The sequence below is a fragment of the Lutra lutra genome, chromosome 2, assembly GCF_902655055.1.
Source record: "Lutra lutra chromosome 2, mLutLut1.2, whole genome shotgun sequence".
In the NCBI taxonomy this organism is placed as follows: Eukaryota; Metazoa; Chordata; class Mammalia; order Carnivora; family Mustelidae; genus Lutra; species Lutra lutra.
This window is the reverse complement of record NC_062279.1, coordinates 159172360-159187677: the sequence shown is the minus strand read 5'-3', so window position 1 is coordinate 159187677 and position 15318 is coordinate 159172360. Positions and strand designations below refer to the sequence as shown.

Sequence of the window (15318 nt, the reverse complement as noted above, 5' to 3'; positions counted from 1 at the left end):
TACTCATATTGTCTGCACCACTCATTTTGGCCATGAGTTCCGCGTAGCCTCTGTTGCTTTGTTTCTTGTGGGCCTTATCCCATCATATTCCTCGCCTGTCACTAAGGTGTTGTGCGACATTGATCATATCAATCCATCTCTGGCTTCTGTAACATGTTTTAAAAACCACATTCCCCAGAGTGGAGTCAAGAGTTGCCATTTGGAGAAGAAACACTCAAGAAGGAAATGCTGGGGGGACAGTTAACCCACCTTCCCTTCAACCAGAGAAGCTCCATCACTATCTCTTTTGTTAGAGTTCTGAGTTAGGTTTTCCTAGTTTTGCTGCATGAAAATATGTTTTAAAACCACTGGATTAGAAGGTTTCTAGAATTCTTTCTAGTCAGTCTGACTTCCTTAAAGAATGTCAGTTCCATGTGGGCTCCTTCTGAGCTTATGAGTTTCTCTATAGCACTTGATCCAGACATTGCAAACTTTGCTCCTCTTTGCACGTCCCTCTCTAACTCTATTTCAAGTACTCTCATCCATTATGACTTCAACCATCAGCTAGATGCCAGTGATTACCAGCAAATCTAACTGAAAAGGAGATATGAATTTCCAGTCACCTTCCAGGATTTCCATTTAAATACTCTGGGAAGGAGGGGATCACCTGGGTGGCTCAGTCCGTTAAGCATCTGCCTTTGGCTCAGGTTGTGATCCCAAGGTCCTGGGATCAAGCCCCAGCACGGGCTCCCTGCTTAGGGGGGAATCTGTTCCTCCCTCTCCGTTTGCCCCTCCCCCCTCTATCACTGTGTGTGCTTGTTCTCTCTCTCTCTCTCTGAAATAAATAAAATATTTAATTAATAAATAAATAACCTAAGGGAATCTCAAGCCCACATTGAACCCATCTGACCGCTACCACACCAAGTCCAAACCTGCCCTTCCTCCACTGTACTGTGTTTCTATTCATAGTGCCACGAGGCAACTGGTCACCTAAAGTACAATGACAAGGATCACCTTAGTTGTTCTCCTACATCTTTCCTGCCCTGCATTATATTCATGAACATATCCTTCCAGTTCTCCCTCATTGTTGTCTCTTTATGCTTTCTCCTCCATTCGGCTCCCTCCACCCAAATTCAGGCCTTCATTATCCCCTGCCTCATCTACTGCCAGAGCCTAATGGCTGCTCCCTAGCACCCATGTCTCCTTCCTCCAGTTCAGCCTCCACACGACAGTCAAAACTCCTTCTAACATACAGACTTAATCACATTTTTCCTGTTGCTTAAGAATACTTTATGGCTACCAAGAACCTATTGTCCATGATCCTAACACTAACGTCTTAGCCTGGTACCTTATATACATCACAACATGGACCTATCCTACCTTTCTAGCTTCAGGTCCTGCCATTTACCTATCATCAGAAAACAGACTGTTGCAGGTTTTCTCAAAACATGAGCCATCATATGGAACACTTATAAAAAAAAATGTAAATTCCTGGGCCCTATTTATAAATAGTGGTGTTGTATAGGCCCCCCAAATCTACATTTTAACAAGAACTCTCGGTGATTCTAATACATTCCAAAATGTTAGAATCCTAAACCACTTACCTACTTTATCAGATGTGACTATACTATTCCTCAAAAACTACATATTCATAATTTCATGCCTTTGCTCAAAATGTTTCCTCTGCTGATATGCCCATCCTGAAAACAAAACAAAGCAAAACAAAACAGAATAAAACAAGCTTCTTATTAAAAGCCCAATGTAAATGCCCATAAAGTGCTTCCCATTTTACTCTTGTATCCCCACCCCTCCCACCGATGCTCCACTAGCATCTGGTTTGTTCTGCCACTAGGATCATCACATCACATCACGGTTCTGCATATGCTTCTCTCCCTCACTAAAATGTAGGATTCGAATGATTTTATTTACTTTTTACAGTACTTTTACAGTGGAAGCTCTAATACAGTGAGTCAATGTCTAACTGGGAGGAACTACGTAGCAGGGATTCAAATAAATGTTCATTAAATTTAATTTAATTATTAACTCACGTGAGGCACCTGGGTCCTCCAATACCTCATGGAAACAGATCTTTTCTGACTCTTCTGGCACATTTTCTCTCTCAAGTCATCATCCAACATCAAGCCAACTACATCACAGTTTCAGAATGGCTGTACCTTATCTTTATTTGAACCACAGAGAGTGTACTGGGGTCACCCTGGCAGATGTCTGGCCTCAGCTGTACAATATCTATGCTGAGAAGCCTTCAGCTCTTCCTTCAGCAAGTCAGTTGAACAACAAGAATTTGTTGTGTACCAATATTTGCCAAGTTCTCAGCATTGCAGGGAACCAAAAGACACATTAGGGTCTCCATCACCTCCACCCCCATACCCTGTTCTTCACACTAAAAAAGAAATTAGGCAATGACCAAAGTCCCTTGCAATATTTCACCCTGTGAAAGAGCCTTCATCTCCCACACTCTGTTACAGAGTGGTTGATGTGCATCTCTAACCTGTGCCTGCAGTCTAGACCTGGATAGTAATTTATAAAACATATGAAGTAATGGACCATCAAGAGAAAATGTTGCTCTTTCAAAGATTCCCAAGTATGCATCTGTATGATAGACTACAATGACTCCAAAGGAAGATTATTGTCTTTAGAGTAAATAAGGCTCTTTTCCCCCCAAGTCTCAAAGCCTGTATTTAAATGATTATTCATGGGTGTTGTGGGAGACTTTAAGCCTTAGCTTGGCAATTCCCAACATAAAAATGGGTAATGTTTCAAAAACCTTGTTTATGAGTCACCTGCCCAGAAACTCACTATTGCCTCTTACATTATGTCCCAAATTCCCAGGCCAACCCCCAAAATCTATTTATCTCATTATACACCTGAAGGGTATTCAGTGACACCTACCCCTATTTACAACATTGTTCCTTTGAGAAAATGTCCTCTAAATTCCCAGTCAAGTGACATGTAAATACATTTCTGCCTGCATTCAGAGGCACATGGGGAAAGACAAGAGGATGAAAATGAGAAGTGAATGAACACAGACATTCAGACAGGGATCAAAACCCTGTTAATCTTATATATACATTCAAAAAATGCCCTTCTCTACATGATTATTGCTCATTAGGGGCAAAGAATTATAGCCTCCATTATCAAGAGAGAGATTTTCAGAATTTGAAGTGACTACTACCCTCTCCTAGCTACCTGGTTGAAACATAAACATAGTTATAAAAAGATTTGACATTGACTCTGGAACTGTCCAACCTCTTCTCAATATTTTCAATCTTCCCCTAAATCCATTAAGAGCCTCTTATAATTAGCATACGTTTGAAATGGGTTTTAAATGGGTACACCATAGAAAGTATTTTCTTATTTTGTGTCAACATAAAAGCAAAGAAATTTACAGTTTCAAAATATAAAATAGGCCCTTTTAGATTAAAAAAGAAAAGAAAACCTAGCTTGTTTTTTTTTTATTATTAAAATGTAAAGGATTTTTAAAATCTCATTTATTTTGTCAATTGGTTCTGATTAACATTCTTCAGCCCAGTCCACTCTCAATTATCCATGCTAAGGAAGGGGGATCAGTGGCCTGGATAATCTAAAACAGCAGACAATTTTAAAAGCCCTTGTATTTGGCCTGGACATACTTTACAATCAAACTCTGATTATCCACACTAATGAAAGGAAGAACAGGCACCTTGAGAAAGATCCAAAGCCAATATAGATGTGCTTAGCCAGTTCAGGGCATCTCAAGGCAGAGGCCCATGGAGCATAGCAGAAGGAAAACAGAGCCCCAGCTACTACCTACGATGACCACCCACACCATCCAAAATACCAACACACAGCTACAGTGTCTATATCAACCTCTCTCATGAGAGAAGTCATCTTTAGAAGCATGGAGTTATGGGACCCCTGGGTTGCTCAGTCGGATAAGCAACTGCCTTCAGCTCAGGTCACGTTCCCGAGGTCCTGGGATTGAGCTCCCCACATCAGCCTCCCTGCTCAATGCCAAGTCTGCTTCTCCCTCTGCCTATGTTCCCTCCCCACCCCCCGCTCCTGTTTGCTTTCTCAAATAAATAAGTAAAATCTTTAAAAAAAGAAGATGAAGAAGAATCATGGAGTTATGTCCAAATGCCCCTAGGTAAAAAGGCATGCTGCTTCAAACAGTTAATGTAAGAATGCACTTTTCACGTGTACTAAAACCTCTTTTAGGTGTTCCCTTTGCCCCATGCCACTCCCTCGCCTCTTACTCTACCAAGTTCATGGGTGACATACTCAGAAGAGGGGTATAAAGGCTAGAGATGAAGGAAACAGTGTGTGGGAGTAGGAAATACTCCAGCTTGGAAGGTAAGAGGCCTGGATCTTTGTCCCCTGTTGGTTTCTGCTCATGCCAGCCGTCAGGTGTGCACCCAAGCAGAGGGAACACAGCATTCGGCAGGACATGAAGGTCATGGCACATTTAAAGAATGGCATGTGCTTTATCTTGGCCCAAGAAGAAGATACAAATGAAGAAAGGAACAAGAGGTGAAGCTGGGAATGTAGTCAGAGGTGAAAGTACAAAGAGTTTTTTTGTGCCATGCCAGAAGTTCAGAAATTACTTCGTGGAAGGTAGGAGGACAATAAAAGTGTTTTTAATCATTGTTAAAACTTACTGAACACAGTTTGCCCAGGACTGCTGTAAGCATTTGATGTTAATAAACACAGTAAATGTTTGCAACAACTATTATTGTTGTTCCCATTTTACAGATGAGGAAACCATAGATGGCAAAGCTCAGGAGTCTCCGAAGATCGCAGAGCTGATAATTGCTGGAGTCAGGATTCCAACCTGGCCCTTTTGCTTTCAGAGCTCTTGCCGTCTCTCAAGAAATGGAAGGACGTCATCAGAATTTTAACAGACCACACTGTAAACAATGTGCTGGCGGGACTGGAGGAGTAGAGAGGAGGGTAAGGTATTTCAAGAAGACAAGAGCCAGTAAGTCCCAGAGCTAACGGAAAGGTAATAGTAATGGAGAAGAGGGGGTAACCAAGAGGTTGAGAGGGGCTGGGATTAAAAGTAATAATAATAATTGGTTAAATAAAGGAAAGAGGAGAGTCTAGCATGAGTTCCAGAGTGCTGACCTGGGCACTGTGTAATGGCCTAATAATTTTTCAAGACTTTGCGCACTGGAAAGCAATCCTTACCAGATGGGCAGGCCCAAGAAGGAATGGCACAAGTAATGCTTTTTGTTTCCCAGTGCAATGCTGGCACATACTCATCCAAATAAACAAATGTCCCATCTTAATTAATGAATTAATTGATGAATTAACAAAAACAAAAGAACTTATGTATAAATATTTAGGCTAATATATGGAACCCATATTCCAAACAAATGGGGTGATTGAGGTACAGCAGATTTTTTTCTTGTTTTTCCAGGTTAAATATATTAACTCACATCTCACTTTTCATGTAACATCCATAAGCAACTATAGAAAGACAGATAAGAGGGTGCCTGGGTGACTTAGTGGGTTAAAGCCTCTGCCTTCGGCTCAGGTCATGATCCCAGGGTCCTGGGGTCGAGCCCCGCATTAGGCTCTCTGCCCAGCAGGGAGCCTGCTTCCCCACCCCCCATCCCTCTCTGCCTGCCTCTCTGCCTACTTGTGATCTCTGTCTGTCAAATAAATAAATAAAATCTTAAAAAAAAAAGAAAGACAGAAAGAAAGAGAGAAAAAGCTCAGGATGAGGAGGAAAGGAGCAGACATGTTATAGTTTATCAAGATAGTTGTAGGTGTCATTAAGAAAGCCAAAACCATTTATAGAACATTCCTATTAGGATGAAAAATATAAAAGGGTATGTGTGCATGAAAATCTGTGGATATATAAAAAAGACTAGAAGCATATACTCAAAATTGAAAATAGTTCTCTGAATGACTCTTTTATTTCTTGCTTATTTGCACGTTTTTTTAAGTGTTCTGCAATTATCTTGTATTACTTTCATAACACACAAAAAATTTTTCTAAGCATATGTGATAGGCATCTCTATTTAGAACAATGCTGATACAAAAGAATACACAGGTAAGCAGGTACTTACCCATACATAACCTACATATGTCAATAGTGATGCCAGTGGGTACCTTTCAACACTGTCCATGAAGCCAATGGAGGTAGTGGAAAATTTTGTACGTGGAGTGTCTGTGTGTTGAGAATAAAAGGAGGTAAGAGGGGGCGCCTGGGTAGCTCAGTGGGTTAAAGCATCTGCCTTCCGCTCAGGTCATGATCCTAGGGTCCTGGGATCGAGCCCCACATTGGGCTCTCTGCTCAGCGGGGAGCTGGCTTCCTCCTCTCTCTCTCTCTCTCTCTGCCTGCCTCTCTGCCTACTTGTGATCTCTGTCAAATAAATAAATAAAATCTTTAAAAAAAAAAAAAAAGGAGGTAAGAAATGATGAAAAGTGCAAATGGCTTAGAGCAGCTGACCTCAGAAGCAGATGCCTGGACATGGGGCCCATGTAGGTCATAGTATTCCTCATCCACCGTGCCTTTTTCACATTGTCTGAATATTTCACTTTCTCCCATTACATTGTCTGAAATTCTACCAATTCTATGTTATCTCATCTTCTTTCTAAAAAGCGTAAGACTAGACAACGTCTGGAGGTTGGAAGTGTTAGTGATGAGGAGGAAAATGATAATGATAAGAAGAAGAAGAGAGAAATTCACTTGCTAACTTGGAACAGTGCTTCATAGTTTACGAGGCACTTCCATATATTAACTCATATTAACAGACTTCAACTTCCGGGTGGGGATGGAGTATACATATTTAATTTCTCTCCCTTACAACCTCACTGAAATGATAGTAAATAAGAAAATTCACAACTGAGCTGAAAACAAAAGAAAAAAAAAAAACCTGTCCCAATAGAATACCACATATAAAAAGTATTTCCAGGTAATAGAAAGAAAACAGAATTGTCTAAATGGTCTGAGAAACTAAAGCAAACATTAAAACACAAACTTACACTGAAGACTGGTGGTAAAGATTAAGAGGAGATCCTCTGGGGAATCTCCATTTTAACCAAGCGGAGAGCAGAGCAGGTCTCAGAGAGATCATGAAGATAATTAATTAAAGAGTTATCTATCATACTGCTGGCTTGGTTGGTTCTTCTCCCGCATAAACAGAGCAGTTGGTACTCCCTTCGCCTATGTTGAAATCCTAAGAAATGCTTAATGAAAGTGAGAGATGTGCTAGGAAGGATCCTTATCAACAGTACTGAAATGGTCAAGAGAAGTTGAACAAACTCAAGCCAAATAAGAACTCGAAAAGGAGTAGGGACAAGAGACCTAAAAGTAACAAGCAGTTAGGCAGGGAAAGACAAACACTGTATGAACTCACGTGGAATCTTAAAACAAACAAAGCTCATAGAAAAAGAGACCAGATTTGTGGTTACCAGAGGCAGGAGGTGGGGAGGGGTTGGAGGAAGGAGCTCACTAGGCACAAACTTCCAGTTATGAGATAAGTAAGTACTGGGAACACAATGGGCGACATGATGACTATAGCTAACTCTGCTGTATGGTGCACTGGCAAGTTGCTAAGGAAGGAGATCCTAAAATTTCTCATCGTAAGGAAAAGACCTTTTTTTTAGGGGATGGTGGATACCTATACGAGATGATGCTAACTGGCCTTGCTGTAGTGATCATTTCCCAATATGTGTAAGTCAAATCATTATGCTACACACCTTGAATTTATACTGTATGTCAACGACATTTCAATAAAATTGAAAAAAATTGACCTAATAAAAATGTAAAATCCTAAAAAAAAAAGCAAACAAAAATATTCTTCCTTAAAATCCTTGAAATCTGGCAGTTATTGAGCTCTAAATCTTGGCTCTTTCCCCTCATATATAGTCTTTTATGAAAAGATTGACTGTCAATATAGGTCCCATTCACTTATACAGAACACTGCTTCTTACAAAGTCAGCCCTGTTTCAGTTAAATAGAACTATTTAACTTTAAAAAAACAACCTAACTCAGATGCTGAATTTTTGTTTGTATATTTTATTTAAATGCAATTAGCCAACATATAGCACATCATTAATTTCCGATACAGAGTTCAATAATTCATCAGTCTTACATAAGACCCAGTGGCCCATCACATTATGTGCCCTCCTTAATGCTCCCCACCAAGGTATTCTATCCCCTCACCCATTTCCCCTCCAGCAGCCCTCAGTTTGTTTCCTATAGTTAAGAGTTTTTCACGGTTTGTCTCCCTCTCTGATGACTTCCCATTCAGTTTTCCTGCCCTTCCCTGATGAGCCTCTGCACTGTTTCTTATATTCCAGATATGAGTGAAACCGTATGAAAATTGTCAACCTACTCTTTCATTCATAAACATGAACAGACTCTCAAGGGTCACCAGACTTTGGGCAAAAACAAATAGCATGAAAGATAAAATCCCAAATAAGCAAATAACCCCTAAATCTCAAAGTGGTATAGAAAGCAAGAGAGAGAGAGAGAGACAGAAAGCAAGAAAGAGAACTCCCTTTTTTAAACTAGCATTCTTAAAAACATTTGAAAACAAAAACAAAACACAGCTTCCTAAAAGTGAAACAAAGAATAATTTGAAAACCTAAAAATGTAATTGCCGCAATTAAATATCCAACATTGGAGTTGAAAAATAGAATGAAAGAAGCTAAAGTCTAAATTAGTAATCTGGAAGAAAAAGTTGAGAAATCATCCCAGATCCAAAGAAGCATAAAAGTTAGAAAAATTCCTCCCATATTCATCCAGTGAACGTTCAAAAAAAGAGATAAGCATTAGAAATTCTACAGGTGAAGTGTGCCTGAGTGGCTCAGTCAGTTAAGTGACCAAATCCTGGTTTTGTTCCACTTCGTCATTCTCATGTGTCATGAGCTCCAGCCCTGCATTAAGCTCAGAGCTCACAGGGGAGTCTGCTTGAAGATTCTTTCCGTCTACCCCTTCCCCAACTTGTGTGTATGCACACACACATGTGCTCGCTCGCTCTCTCAAGTAAATAAATAAATCTTAAAAAAAAAAAAAAGAAATTCTTTAGGTGAGAAGTCTAAGGCTTAGAGACATTAACTGATGTAATTCTTCAGTAGTTCACAAATAGAGTCTCGATATACTCCAGATGTGTCCCACTCATAAGCCTGAAATTCAATCCGTACATGTCAGTGTGGTCCCCATGCTTGTTTATAGCTGGTATCCATTCTGATTGGTTCATGTGGATGCCATCCTAGTCAATATCAGTTTTCTACAGCTCTATTCTTCATGGTCTCAACGGTCCCATACTGGTTGTTTATGGCTGGTATCCACTCTCACTAGTCAACGCAAGTGCCAGTCTAGCCTATACCCGTTGTTTACAGTTGGTATCTCCTTGGGTGTTGAATGAGTTGATGAATATTTGAATATCATTCCTTCCTAAGCCCATACTCTTTCCATGATGCCTACAAAATTTCATGGTGCAATCAAAAAAGGGGGATAGATTAAATTAGGGATGAAGATTAAGGAGTGTGCTTGCTTGTGATGAGCACTAGATACAGTATTGAAGTGTTTAATCACTATATTGTACACCTGAAACTAGTATTACACTGTATGTTAGCTAGTTGGAATTTAAATAAAAGTTAAAGGCGGGGGCAATAATTAAGACTATTGTAGACAACAAATTTGAACCTGGAGGAAAGAAAGGTAGTTTCTGTCATATCAACCTTTAAGCTATGAAAAATTTCATGAATACATGATTCCCTCTGTTTTTCCTTTCTCCTTACGTATCAAGAAATTAATAACCATGCTTCAATGTCTATTTTCTCTCCTTCTTTTCTAGGTGTTCCAGACAAAGCATAGATATCCGTGGTGAGCCGTTTTCTAGAAAATTTCTACAGGCAGTCATCCCAAACTTGGATGTTTAATGGACGGGGTTTAGCAGAAAGCAGAAACAAGATAAACAGGCCATATTTGTTGAGTGGAGAAAGCAAACAGGAAGTGACCTAATGAGTCTACAGGCACACCACCCTGAAGGCACCCCAGCCTGTCTGATCTTGGAAGTTAGGCAGGGCCGGGCCTGGTTAGTACTGGGATGGGAGGAAGTGAGCTAATGAAATATAGGGCCTGTGCTGACATCTAAAGCAGGTAGATGAAATGCGCCTCTAGCTCAGGTGTGTATATTAGATGAGTTTTTAAAAGGGACTAGAGAAGATTAAGCCTGAAAAGAAATCACCAGAAATGGGATCTAAAACCAACTAATGCAACTACGCTGTTTACTCTCCTACTTTTTAAATGCAAAAATAAGGGGCGGCTGGGTGGCTCAGTGGGTTGAAGCCTCTGCCTTCACCTCAGGTCATGATCCCAAGGTCTTGGGATTGAGCCCCGCATCGGGCTCTCTGCTCAGTAGGGAGCCTGCTTCCCTTCCTCTCTTTCCGCCTGCCTCTTTGCCTGCTTGTGATCTCTGTCAAATAAATAAATAAAATCTTTAAAAAAATAAAATAAAATAAATGCAAAAATAACTCCACATTTCTTAGCTATAGGATTCCATCTTTGACATCCAAAGGGAAACAGAAGGCCAAAGTTTGAGCCCAGCCCTACTTTCTCCCAACACAAAGCCAAAGTCAAAGTTAAATCAAAATCCAAATATTATATGGGTACCCAGTGCAGCATCAAAGGTTGAAAATGGCATTCATAAAACTGAGGCCTTTGCTTCTCTAAGAACCATAGACTCAGATCCCACCAGGAAGTGTTAATGGAGTAGTTTAGACTTTGCTTAGGATTTGTGGGATTTTGCAGAACATGTTCATCCCTTAAGAGCCTTCCCTGAAATCACTGGGAGTTATAAGCTCATAAGAGCTGTAGAATTGGGTCCTAAATGTCATTTTCATAGCTCCTCCGTGGCCGACCGAGGAAATAAACAAAATGCTACTGAGCTACCTGCTGTTTTCTGTTTCATATCCCCTCCAGCGGAAAACAGAGGCAGAGGTGGCTCCACAAAGGGTTAAAACTCATGAGAATTGTTTTTGTAGTTTAAAATATTGTATAAGACTCACTCCTGTACAAGCGATGATTATCTGCATTTTTTTCCCTGCCTCTTCATCTAACAAATACATTTTACAGTTTTTACAACGTTCTTTACAACTCACCTAAAACACATAATTTTCCTCCTGCTTATATCACTTGTTTATTATTTATTTATTAGATTTATATTGTGCTTTCCTCCAAAAGGCTCGAAGCACCACACAGCCAACTCTTATATAATAAACATTTCATTAAACTCTTCTTAAAAACCATAAACGGGGAAGTAGCCGGAGTGGAGGCAAAAGGGATATAAACAAGGACAGGAAGAAGAACGAACCTTGGGGTCTGGTGAAACTGGCAACCAAGTAATCAATATATTAGCAAGCCCAGTGATCAGAAAGTCCTGCCCTGCCCCATTCCATCAGCCCCACCTGCAGAGACCCTAAGGAGCCTTCTATTCCAAGTAACAGAGCCAAAATATCTCCATTTCTGTGGGTGGGGGGGGTGAGGCATAGGTATGCAGGGCAGTGGGGAGGTGGGAGATGAGCTAGTTATCTATCAGGATTCTCAGGATATGTGAAAACAAAGATACCTACACAGACAACTGTGCTTTGAAAACCAGGGGAAAGATATACATGGTAATGCTTCATAACAAATCACCAAACTGTTAGATGTTTTTTTTTTCCAAATACAATTCATGTTTAGTCCTCAGTTCTGAATGTATGTGATTTCCAGTGGTTCTGTAGACTTTCAGGACCAGGGCAAACTTAAAGTTCAAAGATTCTCAAAATCACAAAGTGACAGGGCAACCTCAGCTTTTAAATCCCAGTCCACACTGACTTGACAAAGCCATAGGACAAAGCCATTGACATCCCCCGTATGTGATCTCCACAACAGTGGAGGGGTAGCTAAATGGGAACTCTCAGAAGCTGCTGGTAGAACCAGTCCAGAAGGAGTGAAGAGGGAATATATTCCAATATGCAGAACAAAGAAGAAATGACCATTCCCACTATGTGCTGCAGACAATGTCACTCAGTAGAAGAGAATACAGCCAGGAGAAAGAACAACAATAATAGTATTATCATTGCTGTTACTTTGTGTCAGGCACTCACCCACTCTGGTTACACATGTTAACTTCTGTCATCCCCAGAACAAACCTACAAAGTGAGCAGCATCATTTTCCTAATTTTAGAAATAAGGGAACTGTGGCTTAAGTTATTAGCCCGCGGTCACTCAGTAAGTGCGTGACCTAGGATTCAAACCCAGAGCAAAAAGGTAGGTAAGGGCTCTTAGGTGGAAAACAGCAAACATAAAAAAATTCTGAGTTGACAAAGAGAGAAGTCGTGTTGGATCAAGTCTCCCTACTTCAAAGCTGCTGATATAGAGTTAACAGCACAATAGCAGGTTAGAGGCCGCAAATAAAAATCTTAAAATAAGGCTGCAGCAAGCCTGGTGCAGAAAAGCATGAAACAAACTGACAGAAGAAGTACGGCAATCTGGAGACCCCATGAAGACAGGAGCTCAGAATGGACCAATGAGGTCATTCCTAAGTCCAGAGAGAACAGGACCTGGAAACGGGTATCTGAAATCCACAATATTGTCTTATATAACTGACTGCAGATTTATGCCAAGTTAACCGCTGAGTCCTACAGAGTCATCCTCAGAAATCTTTTGTGACCATCCCTATATAAAGACCATGCATTGAGCACTTGCTAAGCACCAAGCATTTGATACACATCATCTTATTTAAGCCTCACGGCAACTATAATATAAATACCATAATTATCCCCATCTTGCAGATAAGGAAGTACAGAGAGGTTGAATAACTTGCTCAAAGTCACACAGAACTAGTAAAGAGTTTAGATGGACCCCAAGTCTAGGGAGTCCAGTGACTTGTTCTGGCCCCCAGAAGAGTGAGGAAAGGAACCTCTCAGTTCTTGATGATTTGCCACAGCTGCTCTAGGAAACTACCGCAAGAAACCCTCTAAGCTTTGTTTAAGCCAGGGTTTCCCACATGTATTTGACCAAATACATATTGTTCCCATGATAGGCACGAACAACCCTTAATTCCTTAAGTGGAAAATACATAGGTTTTGGGAAAACTAGCCTAATCTTCCTATTTTGCAGAAGAGGAAGCTGAGACTCGGGAAAGATGATGCACTCACATGCTCATGCTCGTGTGTGGTAGGATGGAGACCAGACTCAGCCCTCCAGCTCCATTCTCTCCCATCTTGCAGCTGTTCCTTGTACTCCTCAGCTGCCCAGGAGATGGGGCAGCACATGAGATTAGGCTCTGCTTTGTGGCCACCAGAAATAGAACAGGACACTGTGCCCGAGAGAGGAACATCCTCCAGTCAAGTCTCCTGGATTCTTTGAAGAAATTTACCCAATATTTTTCCAGCCAGTAGGGGAAATTATCTTTTTTGTTGGGGGAATTGGGACGAATGTGTTCAAGAAACCAACAACAACAACAAAAAAAAAAAAAAAAAAGAAACCAACAACAAAGGCAGCTAGTCCAATGTAAACTGATGTCTCAGATGAACTTGAACAAACTGAAATTATAGGTGCAGCTTGGTGGTCCACCCCTCACTACCACCACCCCTGCGTAAGGAAAGGGACAAAGGAAGGTGAGCTGCTTCTGTGTGAAAAGTGACAGTTTCACTGATACAGTTATGGGCTCATTTATCCCTTTCCTTCTTTCCCTCTGGCTTCCTCACCCTCACCCTCTTTCTTGGCACAGAGGACCCAAAAAGGTCATTTCAATCCCAGCCCTAGCAAAGGTGAAGGAGCTTCTCCTACCTTCCACTTGATAAGCTGCAGTGGACGCCCCCCATCCAAATCCTTCTGGGAAAGCCATGCTTTCAGAAGATGGCCAGCTAGACCATTCAGCCAAACAGGAGCTGTGTGCCCTTTAGTTAGTGGAGTCCAAGAAATTGTGCAAACAGTCAGTGGACTCACCCTGACCAAAGTCTGGAATACAAATGTGCATGCAAACAAGAAGGGAGCCAGATTAAATGATCACACTTGACTGGCCATGGCCTTGATATGAATCCAAGACACTTTGTAAAGGCAAGCATTTCCGCTTTCTTCTCTGGGCATTTGCAGATTCTTAACAGAGCTGGACCAGCCTGGATGCTTTGACAGGACACCCATTCATCTAATCTTATCCATTTTAATAAAATATGTGGACATTGTTTTTAAAAGACACATAATCTTACTAGAATTTTCCCTTAATCAATTCCTCCCAATTCTTAATCCCCACTCCTTAGAGATAACCATTTGCAACTGTTTCTTCTGGAATTTTCTCCCACGTTATTTAAAAAATAACCTGAGATTACCGCTTCTTAATTTGCTTTCAGTTTTAGGTAATAACTATTAAATTCTGGATATAGAGGTAGAAGATCTAACTCACTCTCTCTGTCTCCCTCCCTCTTGCTCTCTCTCCTCCTCCCGCAACAGGATGAGATTCCCTTTTTTGTTTAAATAAATACTCGATATTTACATTACTGTGATTATATATGGTCAACACTGAGCCGTGTAATAGTAGTCCATGCTTACATGCAACCTTTTATTTTCTCTGGGTTAGTCAACTGTCTGGTTTTTGTATTGAATTTTCAGTATACCTATCACTAATTCATCCCCAAACAGTCCAATAGAATTCTAACTCTCTGGCTTCCAAACACCTCTGTTTCCCTGCTCATTCTGCACTGTTTGTTTTTTAGGCCAGCACAGAGTCACTTAATCTGCACTCTATATCCCCTCTCCTTTGTGCTTTCTTCCCCTTTGTCTCTCCCTTTTAGAGAAACAAATCCTTGAATAACTTTCTGATAAAGGGGGCACGGAAAGTAACTTCTTGGAAACTCTGTGGTTCTGGGATTGTCTTTATTCTAATGTCATGCTTGATATGCAGTTTGACTACTCTGGGATTCTCTGATGGAAGTCATTTTCACTGAGAATTTTGAAGGCATTGGTTCATGGTCTTCTGGTTTCTGGTTTGGCTCTTGAGAAGCTTGATGACAATCCAAGTCTTCATCTCTTATATATAACTTGTTTTGTGCCCCAGCCCACTTTCACTGCTTCTCAAGCTTCTATTTCTGAAATTTCACAGCCATGTGCCTTGAAGTGGGACTTTCCTCCATCATGCCAGGCACTCAGCCTATGCACCATAGTAATGTGGAATGCTGGCAATAGGGGAAAGTGGGTGAGGGGGGACATGGGAATGCTCTGTACTATCTTTTGCAACCTTTCTGCGCATCTAAAATTGATCCTGAAACTAACATAACACTGTATGTTAACTAAAATTAAAGTAAAAACTTAAAAAAGTAAAAAAAAAAATTGGAGGCAAA

General features: G+C 40.7%; 1 protein-coding gene across 1 annotated transcript in view; it reads right to left on the bottom strand.

Annotated features, from left to right (window-relative positions):
* The window catches only part of LOC125093589 (cytosolic beta-glucosidase-like), a 120897-nt gene extending 106958 nt beyond the window's left edge, over positions 1-13939 (bottom strand). Inside the window, 1 exon segment of the mRNA XM_047719013.1 lies at positions 13772-13939. Coding sequence (XP_047574969.1) covers positions 13772-13829 — 58 coding nt within the window. The 5' untranslated portion in view covers positions 13830-13939.
* Positions 13940-15318: the final 1379 nt, after the last annotated feature.